Below are 14297 nucleotides of genomic sequence, written 5' to 3'. Positions count from 1 at the left end.
TACCGTTTAATTAAGTACAATGTGGCACTAATGAAATTGCATAATAGATATGTATGGCTTGCGATGTGTTTTCTCTGTTCATGTTTTGTTTTTAATTATAATTATAAAATGTTCTTTTATTTTCACTTTACTTCATGTTTTTAAATATTTGTATTAAAAAAGTGAGAATATTTTTTCTTATTTTCTATACAATTTTTTAAAATCTAAACATAAAATAAAAATAAAGTAACCTTTTTTATAATCAAAAGTACAAAAGCATATTCTCTTATCAAAACAAACCTCAATTTTTCTCTATGTAAGTTGAGTTTAAATAAACTTTTCAATAAATACTTATAAAAGAAAAAATTAAGTAATAAAATAAATCAAGTTTTTTCTATAAGTTAAAATTAACTTGTGTTTCTATACCTTTTTTAGAAACTCTTTTATTTAATTTATCTAAAATTTAAAATGTATAAGTTGCTTTTAAAATATGAAAAAAAAAATCATTTTTTACATTGATTTCTTTCCTTCTCCAAACTTATCTAAAAATTTATCTAAATTAGACACTGTCGATGGGATGATTCATATATATATATATATATATCATTATCTCAGCGATAATAATTTTGCACTAGTGTTCATAGTCGCACTTATGTAGCACATTATTTTACTGCTTTAAATATGCTTCTATTAGATTAGGAGAATATTTTATCATTCTCATAATTTTTTAATTTATATATATATATATATATATATATATAAAAGCTTTTACCCCCTAAATTACTTCGTTGAAGAAGTTACATATATATGAAAATAAACGCTAGTTCTTATTTATGTGGGTATACACTATGATCGCTAACAACTAGACTAGTTCATGTCTTGAAAAGAGAAATTAATTAAACTTAACTGATCAGTGTGTTGTAAACAGACAATGAACGAGATTGAAATTACGGAAACAAAGAAAGAGGAAGGAATCGCATTATTTGATGAGAAAATGAAAGAAGCCCAAAAAGCTGCCATGGCTAATAGGTGGAAAGACTTCAAGAAAATAATAAAGAAAGACAACATAAACATACTTGAGTGGTTTGACCTATTTGGGAACACTGCGATTCATATTGCAACTCGCTCTAACGATCCACAACTTCTCGAAGAATTAATAGAAATGTTACCCGAAGGACATAGGTGGCACGCTCTCTGCATGAAGAATCGTGAAGGAAACACTCTTCTGCATGAGATTGTCTTTTGCAAAGAAGTACAAATGGCAAATGTTGTGTTTCATTTTGAGAAGAATTTACAACCACAAACAGGGATCAAATGCCCACTCATAGATTTAACAAATAACAAAGGTGAAACCCCTTTGTTCAGAGCTGCAAAGTATGGTAAGCTAAAGATGCTTAAGCATATGGTTGACCATATGATCAAAAATAATGTGCAAGACATTCGAAAACATTTACATAGAAATCCCAGTGTTTCAGCTCTCCATGTTAGCGTGATTGGGCAATATTTAGGTATATCTCTCTCTCTCTCTCTCTCTCTATATATATATATATATATATATATATATGTATATTTTTTTTCTTCTGATTATGGATTATGGATTATGGATTATGGTGACTACAATGTTGTTCTATTGTATTTTTATTTTTTTAACGAAAACCATTGCACAATGTAGTAATGCGGTAGGCTACATCAAGTAATATGCTATCTGTAATTGGTAGTAATAATACAATGTTTGTATATATTAAGATGGATAGATAGACTAGTTAATTACTTTCTTTTCTTTTTTTTTTACTCTTCAGAATTGATGATAGTTGAATATTAATTGTATCCTTTTGGTGCAGATGTTGCACTTTGGTTAGTGAGAATGGACAAAACACTTGCTAATGAAAAGTATAACAATGAATTTACATCTCTTCAACTTCTTTCCAAAATGCCACATGTTTTTCGAAGCCACTCTCCCATGGGACCAGTGAAGAGCCTCATATATTTTTGTATTCTCTCTTATCTTTTTTGAATTTATTATTATTATTATTATTATTACATACAGAATCGCACTGTATGTATCATTAATTTGTTACCGCTCCCTCACTCTTTTGGCATATAATTTGGTGTAACAGTGCTTCCAGTCGAAAGACATGAAATTGAAGAAGATAAAAGTTTTGAGTTGTTCAAACTTACGAGAGATTTAGAAAGTGGTAAAATGGATGACAGGAAACTCGCCTATTCAGGTATATAAAGTATTTATACATAGAGAATAATATTTTCGTATTAGTATAAATCTAAAAAATTTTAGATTTGATTTAAATATTTTATTTAATTTACATTTAACAATCATTAAAGTAATAAATTATATCTTATTAAATGTAAATTAAATAAAAGGCTCAAATAGTTTAAGAATTATTAAATTTATACTAATTTAAAAAAATATGTCTTTTAATATATATATATATATATATATATATATATAAAATTAAGTTCACTTGTGCTTATTGTTATTATTATCTTCTGTTTCTAATCAAGTGGAAAAAACAATTCACAAATTGCAGTTTTTTCAAAGATCAACTATGCAGTTTGGAAATGGTTTGCAAAAGGTGCGAAGTACAGATAAGTGTCCTTAGCTTTGGATCATTTCATGTTTTATTTTTCTAGCTAGCTTGCCAATATCTAGCTAACATTGAAATTATTTAATACCTTTTATTACAAAATCATTTGCAACCATTAATTAATTTCTTTATGATTAATCTTATGCTTGGCCAACACTACAGAGTTTGAAGGGATTAATCATATGTGGCAACAAAAGAAGCAGCATAAGCTTGCGGAGTGTCTAGCAGATATTTTAGTGAAATATGATTTATCATGGCAGGAATCTTATAATAACATTAAAAAGACATTGATTGCAATGCCATCACTTCCCTTCAATGTGGCCAAAAGAAGAAAGCAAATTGAATCCAAGAGGCAAGAGAAGCTCGAGAGCATTGAAGAATGCCTCAAATATAGCTACACACCACTACTCATAGCAGCTAGCACTGGAATTGTAGAAATTGTTGAAAAAATTCTTGATGTGCATCCTGAGGCTATTTCTCATGTTAGCAAGGATGAGCAAAATATACTGCACATGGTCATAAAGCACCGCCAAAGGGAAATCTTTCGAATCATAAAGAGAAAAAAAGCACTTGAATCATTGGTTCCTCGCATCACAAGGAAGAATCGTACTATCTTACATCAAGTTGCAAGGATGGATTACTACAAAGAAGGCCACTTAGCAGGAGTGGCATTCCAACTCCAAGATGAATTGCGTTGGTATGAGGTAATTAGCTCTGCCTAACCTTTATAAAATGACAATATATTATCTTGGGTTTTTTTTTTTTTATAAGATACATTTTATTAAATTACACAAATAAATAAAAATACCACCACTTTTCTTCTTTATATGAAATAAATATATGTCTATTTATCATGATCAATAAAATGTAACTATATGTAATAAATTTATACTGTATTCTTAATATTAAATGGTCAAATTGGTATCCTATATTTAAACGAATGAATGATTAGTTGACAGGGGTAAAGGGCACAAAGTACAAAAGAAATATTGATAGTTGTTCTTTACAAATATGTTGAGAGGTAGTAATCAAAATTTATTTATTTTTATTATAACATGACAATTTATCCTCATTTATTGTCATTAAACCTAATCATCCCATTATCAATATTTTATCTTTGTTAGTTTTAATTAAAGTTTTTAACTACAAATAAGAATAAATATTCATTATAGTTTTTGAAATTGTAGGACGTCCTTAATGTTTTAAAAATTTAGTTGATTTTTATTTCATTTTCATTGTCGTTTTACATACATAAAAATGATTGACTAAAATGAATGTCATTTTATTAAGTCAGATATTAAAATGAGATCACTGTGAAGTCCGAAAATAAAATTATTAGCACTTCCAATTTGAGATGATAGAATGGATATTTGTTCTAAAAATATCATTTTTAAAAAGAACAACTAAAACCTTTTAAAAGATGCCTTATTATAAGGATAAGAGGAAGTATTTTCATGCATTAATTTTGTTAACACCCACTAACTCCAATACAATATGAAAAACTCGATTAAATATGGTTTTTAATCCCTCTAGAAAATAATAGTTTTGTTGATGTCCAGAGAGTGAGAAGAATAGTTCCACAGCATTATTATTTGCATTGCGACAATGATGGTCAAACAGCAGGAGATGTTTTGGATATTGAGCATGATGAAATGCTTAGTGATGCAAAAAAATGGCTGAAGGAAACAGCTCAATCATGTTCCACAGTGGCTGTTCTAGTTGCCACAGTGGTGTTTGCTGCAGCCTACACTATTCCAGGAGGAAGTGAAGGAGGTACCCCTGTGTTTCTTAATTCTCCAATTTTTCTCATTTTCACTATAATGGATGTTGTGGGTCTTGCTACCTCGCTAGCTTCAGTGGTAATGTTTCTTTCCATCCTCAGTTCCCCATGTGAGCTTTGGGATTTTCACAAGTCTCTCCCACGAAAATTGAATTTGGGATTTACTTTGTTGTTCATCTCTTTGATAACAACAATGCTAGCATTTAGTGCAACCATTTTGCTGACTATTCGATTGGAATGGAAGAAATGGACATCAACTTTGATATATAGTGCTGCTTTCTTTCCAGTCACTGTGTTTGCCATAATTCAGTTTCCTCTGTATATTATGACTAAAGACATGGTCAAGCAGGTTGGCAAGCTACTTAAGAAGGTCCTTCCAAGTAGATTGATTAAAATGTTCCATAGAGAAAAAAAATAATTAGATATGCATCAATTGATGGGCTTTTATTTTCATAATGAGTTTGTACTTTCATTATCTATTTTTAAGGATGCATGTATGAATGTGTAATGGAGAAATTATTTAGCTTCGTTTGGACTTCGATGATGGATTTGGATTATCTATTTCAATTGAATAGTTTTAGTTCTACTTATAAATTTTCAATGTTTTGGAAACATACAAGTTAAAAATAAATGAGTTTACTCAATAAATTTTTTCTATTAAATGAGTCAACTAGCTAATTTAAACAGCAAGCTTAAGTGGCAAATATGAGTTAATCTAGATTGTCAAACTCTTAGCTACTATATACTGCATTAGAACAGAAAACATGACAACATAAAGAGCTAAATCTTATTTTCCTTAATTTATGTGGGCGCGTGGTACAAGTGTTGCTAAATTTTTCCACAACTTCCTATATAAATTGAATTTTGTTATGGATGTCGAGGTAAAATATCAGTGAAGTAGCTGAATAATCAATTTACTGCCAACATGATTCAACATTGATAGTGATCTAACTATAGAAGGAAATGATTAGCCCCTCAACTGTGGATTTCCAAGCTACTCTCCAAAGAGTGTTTATATTTTATAGTGTGAAGTCTAATTGAATCTGCTGATAAAAGAGAAGGGAAATCAAGGTCTAAAAGCTATAAGAAAAACAATAGAAAAAAAGGTAGCCAAAGGGAAGGTTCATACTCCATAAGTCAAGTGGCAGTGAAATAGGTAAATTAAACAGTCGTAGACGTGTAATTTTATTGATGACATTTGCTTATATTTTGAAAAGTACGTTTTACTTTAACCTAAGTCGTTAATGATATAAAATTTTGTTAACTTGATATATTCTTAATTCATCGGTTGAATTGATAAAATTTAATGCAAAACAAAAGTTATTAAGCAGAATAAATTATTCAAAACATAGTCCTGAATTATTAAGCAATTGGCTGATCAATTATTAAAAGAAAAGAAAGACAAGTGCTATCAACAGAAAGACATCTACTTTACAACTTGTTTTGCTCCACATTGTAACTAGTTAAGAACTTGGCTCCGATAGCACAATTCTAGCAGCCTTGCACAGGGGACTTTTGGCATAACATCCCCAAGATCCTCCGTTTTGCTTAACAAATCTTTGCATTTGACCCAAGTTAATATTAAAAAAAAATGAAGCAAGAAAATTTGCTTTGTAACACGCAGGGTGAAAGTTAGTCAGTGTTCAAAGGTTTTTGCACTTCATTCTGAAGTTGTCTGACATTGTTAACAACATGTTCAACTTTTCTTGATAAACATTCTGTTTGTTCCTCAACAGTTTCCATAAGGGAAAGTAGCAGCCTGCGATATTGTTGACATAGTCGATCTCGTTGCTCGAGTTCCTTCGTGAGTTGTAGTATCTTCCTATCCTTTGATTCCTGGAAGTTAAGTGAAACAATTTGTTGCTAGGATTTAAGAAACGTGAATTCAAATTGCAGGAAAAGATGGGTAGATGTGAATACAACTGTTACTCGGAAAGTATTGGAAGGGTTCCCTGTGCGTTTCAAATGTGTAAAGAAAATAGAGGTGAAGTTAATTTCTATGCACAAAGCTTACACTCAATGCAAATGATAATTTTGAGTATGGAACTATATTTCTACTATGACTCAGACCTAAACTTCTGATAAAGAAGTGTTCACCACTATCGTCAATTTCTTAATGTGCCTCAAGTGACTGCTGAAGAAATCCTTTAGTGACATATTTAAAATGTATAGCCTCAAATCATGTTTGGCATGATAAAAATATAGGAGCCAAGAGAAAGGACCAAATCTAATAAAGTGGGAAGGATAAAAAATAATTGTAACAGTCCCCAAAGGGTGCCAGAAAATGACTAGAAGGCTCAATACAGACTGGTAGCCTATAGTACTCCTAACCATTAATTAGAATATGAAATTGAGTCTCCCTAAAATAAAAAAAGTCTTAAAAACAAAAATAATAAGCAGCTAAAATGAGGAATTTTTACGTTCTATACTTGTACTAAATCTTGCAGTATTCCTAATGCTACCAAAATAAAATTAAATAGGAATGAATGAGCAAACTTTGATGCTGTTCAATCTAGATATGTGGATACTGAAACAAAAATAGCAATCTTTACAATATAGGAATCAGTAAATAACTGCATTTCCACACCTATAATCAGTCACATGCATGACATCAAGCAACATGCTCAACTTTACTGCTGGTCAAATATAACCCAAATATCAGGTACTGCCTTAAAAGATGAAAAAGAACTAAAAGCTAAAAACATCATCAAATCGGTGATCTTTAAGCATCATAAATAGAGCATCTAGTCGACATATGATGACAAACTAAAAGATTCCAAATTTGACAACATGACATGGTAATGAAGACTGATCGCAATAATCTTTATTAAATAAAGACTATCACTTTAAAAGGTAAAGGTGTGTAAACAGGAATAATATACTGACATTTATGGTCATGATTTGCACTAGATTAAAATAAAACATGAAACTCAACCATACAGGATTAGCTATTCAATATTAGGAACTCAATAAGATAAAACTCACCATCAATCTATTATATGCAGGTAAACCAGAAGCATTTAGCGGATGATTATGTTCCTTTACAAATTTAGTAATCACCCACTTCTCACATTTATTAAATTTAACCAACATCATAGCCTCACAGCCTTCTCTTATGCTAGTTCGTGGCTTATGAACAGGCTTGATTCCATTTCTACCTCGCACGTGAAAACCCTGCTTATTGCACGAAAAACGGCGAGAAATGATTCGGTTGTCAAGTTCAGAACGATGACAACGATCAAGGCGCACAATGAATCCTTCCCGTCTTGCATATTCATCATAAAAGTGCTTGGCAGCCTCTTCAGACACAAACTCCATACCAACACTCGGTTCCTCGATCGAATTGACTTCACATCCAGCTGATATTTTCCCAGCAGAATTTTTAACAGTTTCTGCTACAGCTTCCAAATCCACTAATCAGACAACAGTAAACCAATCATCATTGAATAAAACTATTCCATCTGAATTTGTAGTTTCTAAATACTATCTTCAAATTTGTAGTTTCACTGGAGAATAACAACTGAATAACAATTTTCAATATGTAACCCAAAACAAAAATGACCGATTTTAAACAATAAAAATGCAAAAAGGGAAGGCATTGAATCCCAAGATTTCAAATTCTCAATAAATTTTCCTAGGAAAATTCAACACTACTTGAGCTCTAGCGAATAAAAAACTAAAAGGGGGAAAATAAGAGTTGAGTGAATTCCCCACATACATGCATTTTCCTGGAAAACATTTTTCTTTGAAATTATAAATAGAAAATTATAATAAAAAATTGTTATTTTTTAAGGGTAGTGACTGAATTGAGAGAAGTGTAAACTTACTTGGAAGGAAATATAGGAAGAGGGGTGTGAAAATAGGGCTAAATTAAAGTTATTGAATAGAAGTTAGAACGTGGGAAAGTAGAATAATGGAAGGTGTGCTCAACTCAAGAAGAAAGTGACACGGCACTTTTATTTTGTTTTGGTCCATAAAAATATCAAGGCACAAACATACCATGCATGGGTCATGGGTCATGGGTCAGGGGAGTGTTGGGCCTTGAAAAAAGTAACTGAAAAAAAATTAAATTTTAAAATAAATTGAAAAGATAAAACTCGTGATTATTATTTTTTACAATTAAAATTTAAAAGTAATTGAAAAAGTTTAACATGTTTTAGAAATTTAATTCCAGAAAGTTGAATAATAAATGACTTTTTATGAAATTAAATTTTAAAGTAAATCACTTTTCTAAAATTAAACTCCCACAATTAAAATTAAGGAAAAAAAGAGTATCCTGTAAAAAGAAATTTCCTTCATTCAAAATTGTTGTTTGTACTACCTATTTTCATTGTGCAACTTTATTTAAAAAACAAAATTCCGTCATTCAAATTTCTTTTAAAAAATTATATGTTAAATTAAAATAATTTACAAATCACTTCATTAAATTAATTTTTTTAAAATAATTAATATATATGAAATTAAATTTTAAAAAGTGTTTACGAATTAATTTTGAAACTTAATTTTGGGAATATAATAAACATATTTTTTTATAGAAAGGTAATGTAACTAAAAATGAAGTATGAAAAACTATTTTCCCTTTCAATTAAGGCACACGGCCTAATTTTAAATTATCCAATATACGAACATATAAGAAAAATTTTACCAAAATAATTTTTTAAAATACTCATTTTAATATGATTTTTTTATTTTTATGTAGAATTTATATGAGATTGACTTAAAAAGTTAGTATTTTCATTATCTAACTTAAAGGTTAATTTCAATTTTATTTTTTAATTTTATTTTTATTTATTTTAGTCCTTTAATTTTTAAAAATATTTTAAATAGGTTATATTTTGTTAAAAATATTAACTTCATTTATATTTTTTTTTCTTTCACGTGTAATATTTGTATACTATTCATTATTTTCTTCTTTAAATCTTCATGTGTTCATCGTCTTTTTCTTCATGTATTTGGTATCAGCTTTCTCCTCTATCTCTTCTTCATTTTTTTCTTCCAATTGACTCATTTTCCAAACATGCACAGTCAACACCACCAACATTGTCACCGCATGGTTGCTTCGACGTTGTACTCCTCATCTACTTTTGCCACCCTGTTACATTGATCGAGAATTCTTTTGTGGATCAATAGTAGCACCTTTTGTATTGACAAGAATGATCACATTCTCCTCTTAGAGTCATAGCGCCAACTTAAAGGTGACAGATACCACCTCCATTACCTCTACTATGTAAAGTTTTAAATAGGAAGAAGAAAGAAGGAAAAAAATGAAGAATAGAGATTGAAAAGAAAGATAAAAGGAAAGAAGAAGTTGGAAAGAAAGTTGACATAAGAGAAAGAAGACAATAAATAGTGCATAAACAACACATGTGGCAAAAAAGACAAATAAAAATAACAAAATTAAGGTTTTTAATAGAAAAAAAAAATTTGTGAAATATTTTTAAAAGTTAAAAGGATTAAAATGAATCAAAATAAAGTTGAAGGTCAAAATCAAAAGTAACCTTTAAGTTAAAGGATAAAAGCATTAATTTTACCTATAGTTTAATAGTATTTACATAAAATTAATGAGACTTGTATTATCAATTTTGTCTACCAAAAAATGTGATTAGTGTAGTAAAAGCAAAAGGTAAGACTTTATAGCCAATGACATTCATTCTTCGATGTTTGTTATCTTAAGGAAGTATCTCGAGTTGATTATTTCAACTTTTTTGATTCACAAAATATTTTTTATTTTTCACTTTTTGTTTATAAATAAATATAAAAATATTATTTTATTTTATTTTATTGTACTATATCCACTATTTTGAAAAAAATTGTATAAAAAATATGAAAATGCAAAAAGTCTTTGATTCTTGTAAAGTTGTTTAAAAAAAAGTAAAATTAAAATAATATTTTGAATCATTTATGAAGACAAAAAAAATTTTCTCAAATCAATTGTCATAGTCTAATATCCCTTCTTTCCTCCTTTCAAGGTAGGGAATAGATATTTGTAATCTCCAACTTATGAATGAAAGAGAAAAAAAGAGTTGCAAGTAAAACTTTATAAAAATTAAGTTAACTGATGTTGGCTTTTAAATTGAGAACTATTGCCTAAAGACTTGTCTTAATTCATATATAATGACTTGTTTTTGTATATTGTATTCCTTTTGTCATATACTTTTAGAAACTTTCATGTAAACTTCCTTAAATAATTCTCTATTAAGGAACATGTTCTTGATGTCTATTTGGACGAAATTCTATTTGTTAATGGTAGCAATGCTGAGAAACTCAAGCAATAGTCAATTTTTTCATAAGAAAGAATGTATCTAAAAAATCTATCATAGATTGTTAAGTGTAGCTTTTGGCTACTAATCGAGCTTTGAAACAATCTACAGAGTCATCCTTATTGCATTTCACTTTGTATACCTATTTACAACCTTTGCAGTGTTTGCAATTTGGTAGGGGGACTAAATTCCATGTATTGCTTGAATCTAAAGCTTTAATCTCTTCATTCATGACGTTATGCCATTTAGGAATTTGCGTGACTTGACGGAAGAATTATGCTTCATAGGTATTTGAGACTTGAAGGATAAAGTTATTATAGGTAGGGTTTAATATGTAGTAAGAACAATGATTATGTATTAAATATATTTCATTTACATTTTTTTCCTTTTTGCTTCTAATTTTAGAATATGCTCTGTTAGGTTAGTTGTCCTTTTTCGTACAAGTTGTTATTCCTTTTTTATATATATATATATGTCAATTTTATGATTACATTTGTTTTGTATTCCATTCTACAAACAAAGGTACTTTGTGCTTTTTCACTTACCTCATCTTGTCTATATTTTTCCATTTTGATTCAATGAAACGTCATAAAATATTATAATGCAGAAATCAAGATAGTATCAAAGCTCTCAAAGGAGCTCTAGTCACTTGTCCCACCATTAATTTATATTTTTCTTCCTTTTTGGTCACAAACCTTTCATAATGGAAAACCAAAACTACAGCTCTAACCTTGACTCCTTTAGTCTCTTTTACCTCCACCTAAATAAAAATCCACCATTGGCTTTGACATCTCCTCTAGACAAGAAAAAAAAAACTACTATCATGGGTTAGAAGCATGAAATTGTCCCTCATTTCAAAGAACAAAATAAAATTTGTTGATGGTACACACAACCAACCAAACCTAGGACTATTTAGGATGAAATTGAAAATTTTAGACATCTTACTTGATGCTCATGTACTTTGCTTATAGCTTTGGAGCAGTTAATATCATTAAAATATATAGGGATAAAGACTACATAATCTATTTTCTAAAAGGACTTAATGAGTAATACTCATATATGAAATCTCAATTTTGATACTTAAACCCCTACCACCATTGATAAAGGTTTTTAACATGGTTGTGCAATAAGAACGCCAAATGAATGCAATTGCATTGTAAATTCCATTCACGATTCAAAATTGGCATGGAATGTGGTTGCAAATCAAGCTTAAAAGGAAAACTATGAAAGAGGAACCTTTGCCTGAGGTTGAAAAAGATTTGGAAGAGGAAGGGGTCAACAAAGCTCAAAATTTTGTACTCATTATGGTTTCAACAATCATATGATTGAAAAGTGTTATTTTAAAATAGAATTTCCTCCTTGTTCCAAAAGCTCAAAGAACAATCATAATAGCATAAGCTTAGTATAGACGTGTTTATCGATCTTGGTCACAATAGTACAAATGAATCATTTACTCTCCAAGAAGTATCGAAGCTTGTTGTCACTTATCCAACAGAGTAACAAGCCGTCTTATTTAAGTGTTCATACATCCAACATTGTTCAATCTTTAACTAGTAATTCTATTCTTCAAATTTCTCATATGATACTTGCAGGTAGCATTTTCTGTTAGTGGCTTCTTGACACTAGAGCCACTAACCATCTTACATTTAATCGTCCTTTTTTAAAAAGTATCAACTTATTAAACCTATATCTATTTTGCTACCAAATGGAAGTTTTGTTTTTGCTTCATTTATTAGAACTATTGTTCTTTCTCTTGCCTTGACATTGTATGATATTTTATATGTTCCTAAACTCAAAGTTAACCTTATATCAGTCACAATATTATTAAAAATAATTCCCTATAGTCTAACTTTCATTGACACAAATTGCATCATTAAACAGAAACCTATCAAGAAAATGATTGATTTCGCTAAATTAAAAAATAAGCTATTTGTGGTAGAGTCTGAAGATAATCAACTTTAAAGGAATCAATCTGACATCCAACCTAGCTGCAGTAGTATAGGAACTGATAGTGATTCTAATTTCTTATGGCATAATGGATTTGGACATGTGGCTGATTCTTAATTTAAACTTTTGATATTATAACTTTCTTACATTAAGTATACATTGAGATTTTATCATATGGTAAATTAACCGTATTATTCAACTAACAAAAATCGGTAAGAATCAGGATATCATCTACAGGGAGCAAGCTAAAGTGTATTAATTCTTAAGGAATAGATTAATTGAAAATATATATATATATATATATATATATATATATATATATACACACATATATATACATATATATACAAATAAGTTGATTGATTAATTGCATGAAAATATTTAAGAACTATAATTTAAGAAAATAGTTGAAAGTATAATTGAAATCAAATTAGAGAAATCGAGATTGAATTTCATCTATCGTCCTCTTTGTAATCTTATGATTCAGTGACATATATAATAAGCACTTCTATTGATATTGATGCAAACCACTAAAATCATATATTTCAATTCCTTAAAACATACTTCTAAAAATACCTCTTAAAGAATAATTCCTCAAACACTTAACAGTTTATGCAGCATTTAGATTAAGGCTAAGAAGTAATCAGTAATTTGAAATCTATTTGTAGAGTAACAAGTTACCAAGTAATTTCAATCAAATTAGAATCTAAGCATTACTTTCCAAATATAACTTAGATTCTAAGATTGAGAAGCCATTAGCCAAATAGTTTCAAGCAATAAACACTATTAAAATTACCAAATCAATAGAAATGAATCATAGAGACTACATTAAGTTTGAATATTTACATTCAATTCAACAAAAGTTTTAGCTGCTCATTGCACCCATAACATCAACAAAAGAGAAAAAAAGACAATGACCTAAACTTAAATCTGAGTGTTACCCCTCTTTTCCTTCATTCTTCAATGTCTTTATTCCTCTAAGTTTCATTCTAAGCCTCCTTATCCCTTCTAAAGTGTAGGAACCCCTAAAATATAAATATGAAAAAAGCTATTCTTACTACAACATCACTATTGCTATAGTGAGAGAGGTTTCTTCATTGAGAGGAAATGTGTTCTCACTACAGCGTCATCACTCTTGCTATAGCGAGAGAGGTTTGTCAAAAATATGTCATTCTGTTTGGTTCCATATTTCAAGTTCCTGCTTGATTCTCCAAATTTTCTTCAACTTGTGGGATGTTTCTCCTTTGATTCAACCTACAAAATATATCAAAGGGAATAAGACATTTAAATTTCATTCCTCTTCCTATACAAATAAGTAAATGCAATGATTCTAAGTTTAGGGAGATTTAAATTAAAAATTCAAACACTTAAACATAAAAGTGTTCAAAATATCACCCAAAAGTACTCAGTTTAGACATTTATCAACTCTCCCAACCTAGAATCTTGCTTGCCCTCAAGCAAAGTATTTGAGTGCAACAAAAAAAAAAATCATAAAAACCTTTGAAAATCGTTTAAAAAATAATCACACTTCCTTGCTTTACAATGTTCATCATCTAGGATTTTCAAAAACTTCCAAACCAAATAGCATTGTTCCTAATCAAAGATATTGGTTCAAAAATCCAAGGGAATTCTGAGTGTTAATGCACTTCATTCTCAAGAAAATAAGACCAACAACATTCATTAATCAAGAGAAAAATATGATATTATCATAAAGTAAGTGCTTCTCTC

The 14297-nt window shown here is 29.3% G+C and overlaps 2 protein-coding genes across 3 annotated transcripts; one reads left to right on the top strand and one right to left on the bottom strand.

Moving 5' to 3' along the window:
- The first annotated feature begins 910 nt into the window (after nt 1-910).
- Nucleotides 911-4870, top strand: LOC113850660 (protein ACCELERATED CELL DEATH 6-like). The gene is made up of 6 exons (XM_027481233.1): nt 911-1487; nt 1821-1970; nt 2097-2207; nt 2745-3286; nt 4142-4732; nt 4850-4870. The coding sequence occupies exons 1-6, from the start codon at nt 911-913 to the stop codon at nt 4868-4870; spliced, it is 1992 nt and encodes a 663-aa protein (XP_027337034.1).
- A 1120-nt stretch (nt 4871-5990) lies between these two features.
- On the bottom strand, nt 5991-8240 carry LOC113848898 (protein FAR1-RELATED SEQUENCE 5-like). Of its 2 annotated transcripts, none has more exons than XM_027478302.1 (3): nt 8190-8240; nt 7348-7775; nt 5991-6198 (listed from the first exon to the last, which is right to left on the bottom strand). In XM_027478302.1, coding segments are annotated over exons 1-3 (633 nt in total). In that variant the 5' UTR covers nt 8191-8240; the 3' UTR covers nt 5991-5994. The 2 variants fall into 2 exon arrangements, with proteins under 2 accessions (XP_027334103.1, XP_027334104.1); XM_027478303.1 differs by having other exon boundaries at nt 7348-7754.
- Nucleotides 8241-14297: the final 6057 nt, after the last annotated feature.

This window comes from Abrus precatorius, unplaced genomic scaffold, assembly GCF_003935025.1.
Source record: "Abrus precatorius isolate BTA unplaced genomic scaffold, Abrus_2018 Scaffold9, whole genome shotgun sequence".
Taxonomy (NCBI): Eukaryota; Viridiplantae; Streptophyta; class Magnoliopsida; order Fabales; family Fabaceae; genus Abrus; species Abrus precatorius.
The sequence above is the reverse complement of the archived record's forward strand: the minus strand, read 5'-3'. Positions and strand labels throughout refer to the sequence as shown.

Coding starts and splice junctions, on each gene's coding strand:
- LOC113850660 (XM_027481233.1), top strand. CDS start 911: ATGAACGAGATTGAAATTACGGAAACAAAGAAAGAGGAAGGAATCGCA. Junction 1,971..2,096: donor GAAGAGCCTCATATATTTTT/GTATTCTCTCTT, acceptor TTGGTGTAACAG/TGCTTCCAGTCGAAAGACAT. Junction 4,733..4,849: donor TTGGCAAGCTACTTAAGAAG/GTCCTTCCAAGT, acceptor TCTATTTTTAAG/GATGCATGTATGAATGTGTA.
- LOC113848898 (XM_027478302.1), bottom strand. Junction 6,199..7,347: donor CTGCATATAATAGATTGATG/GTGAGTTTTATC, acceptor CTTAACTTCCAG/GAATCAAAGGATAGGAAGAT.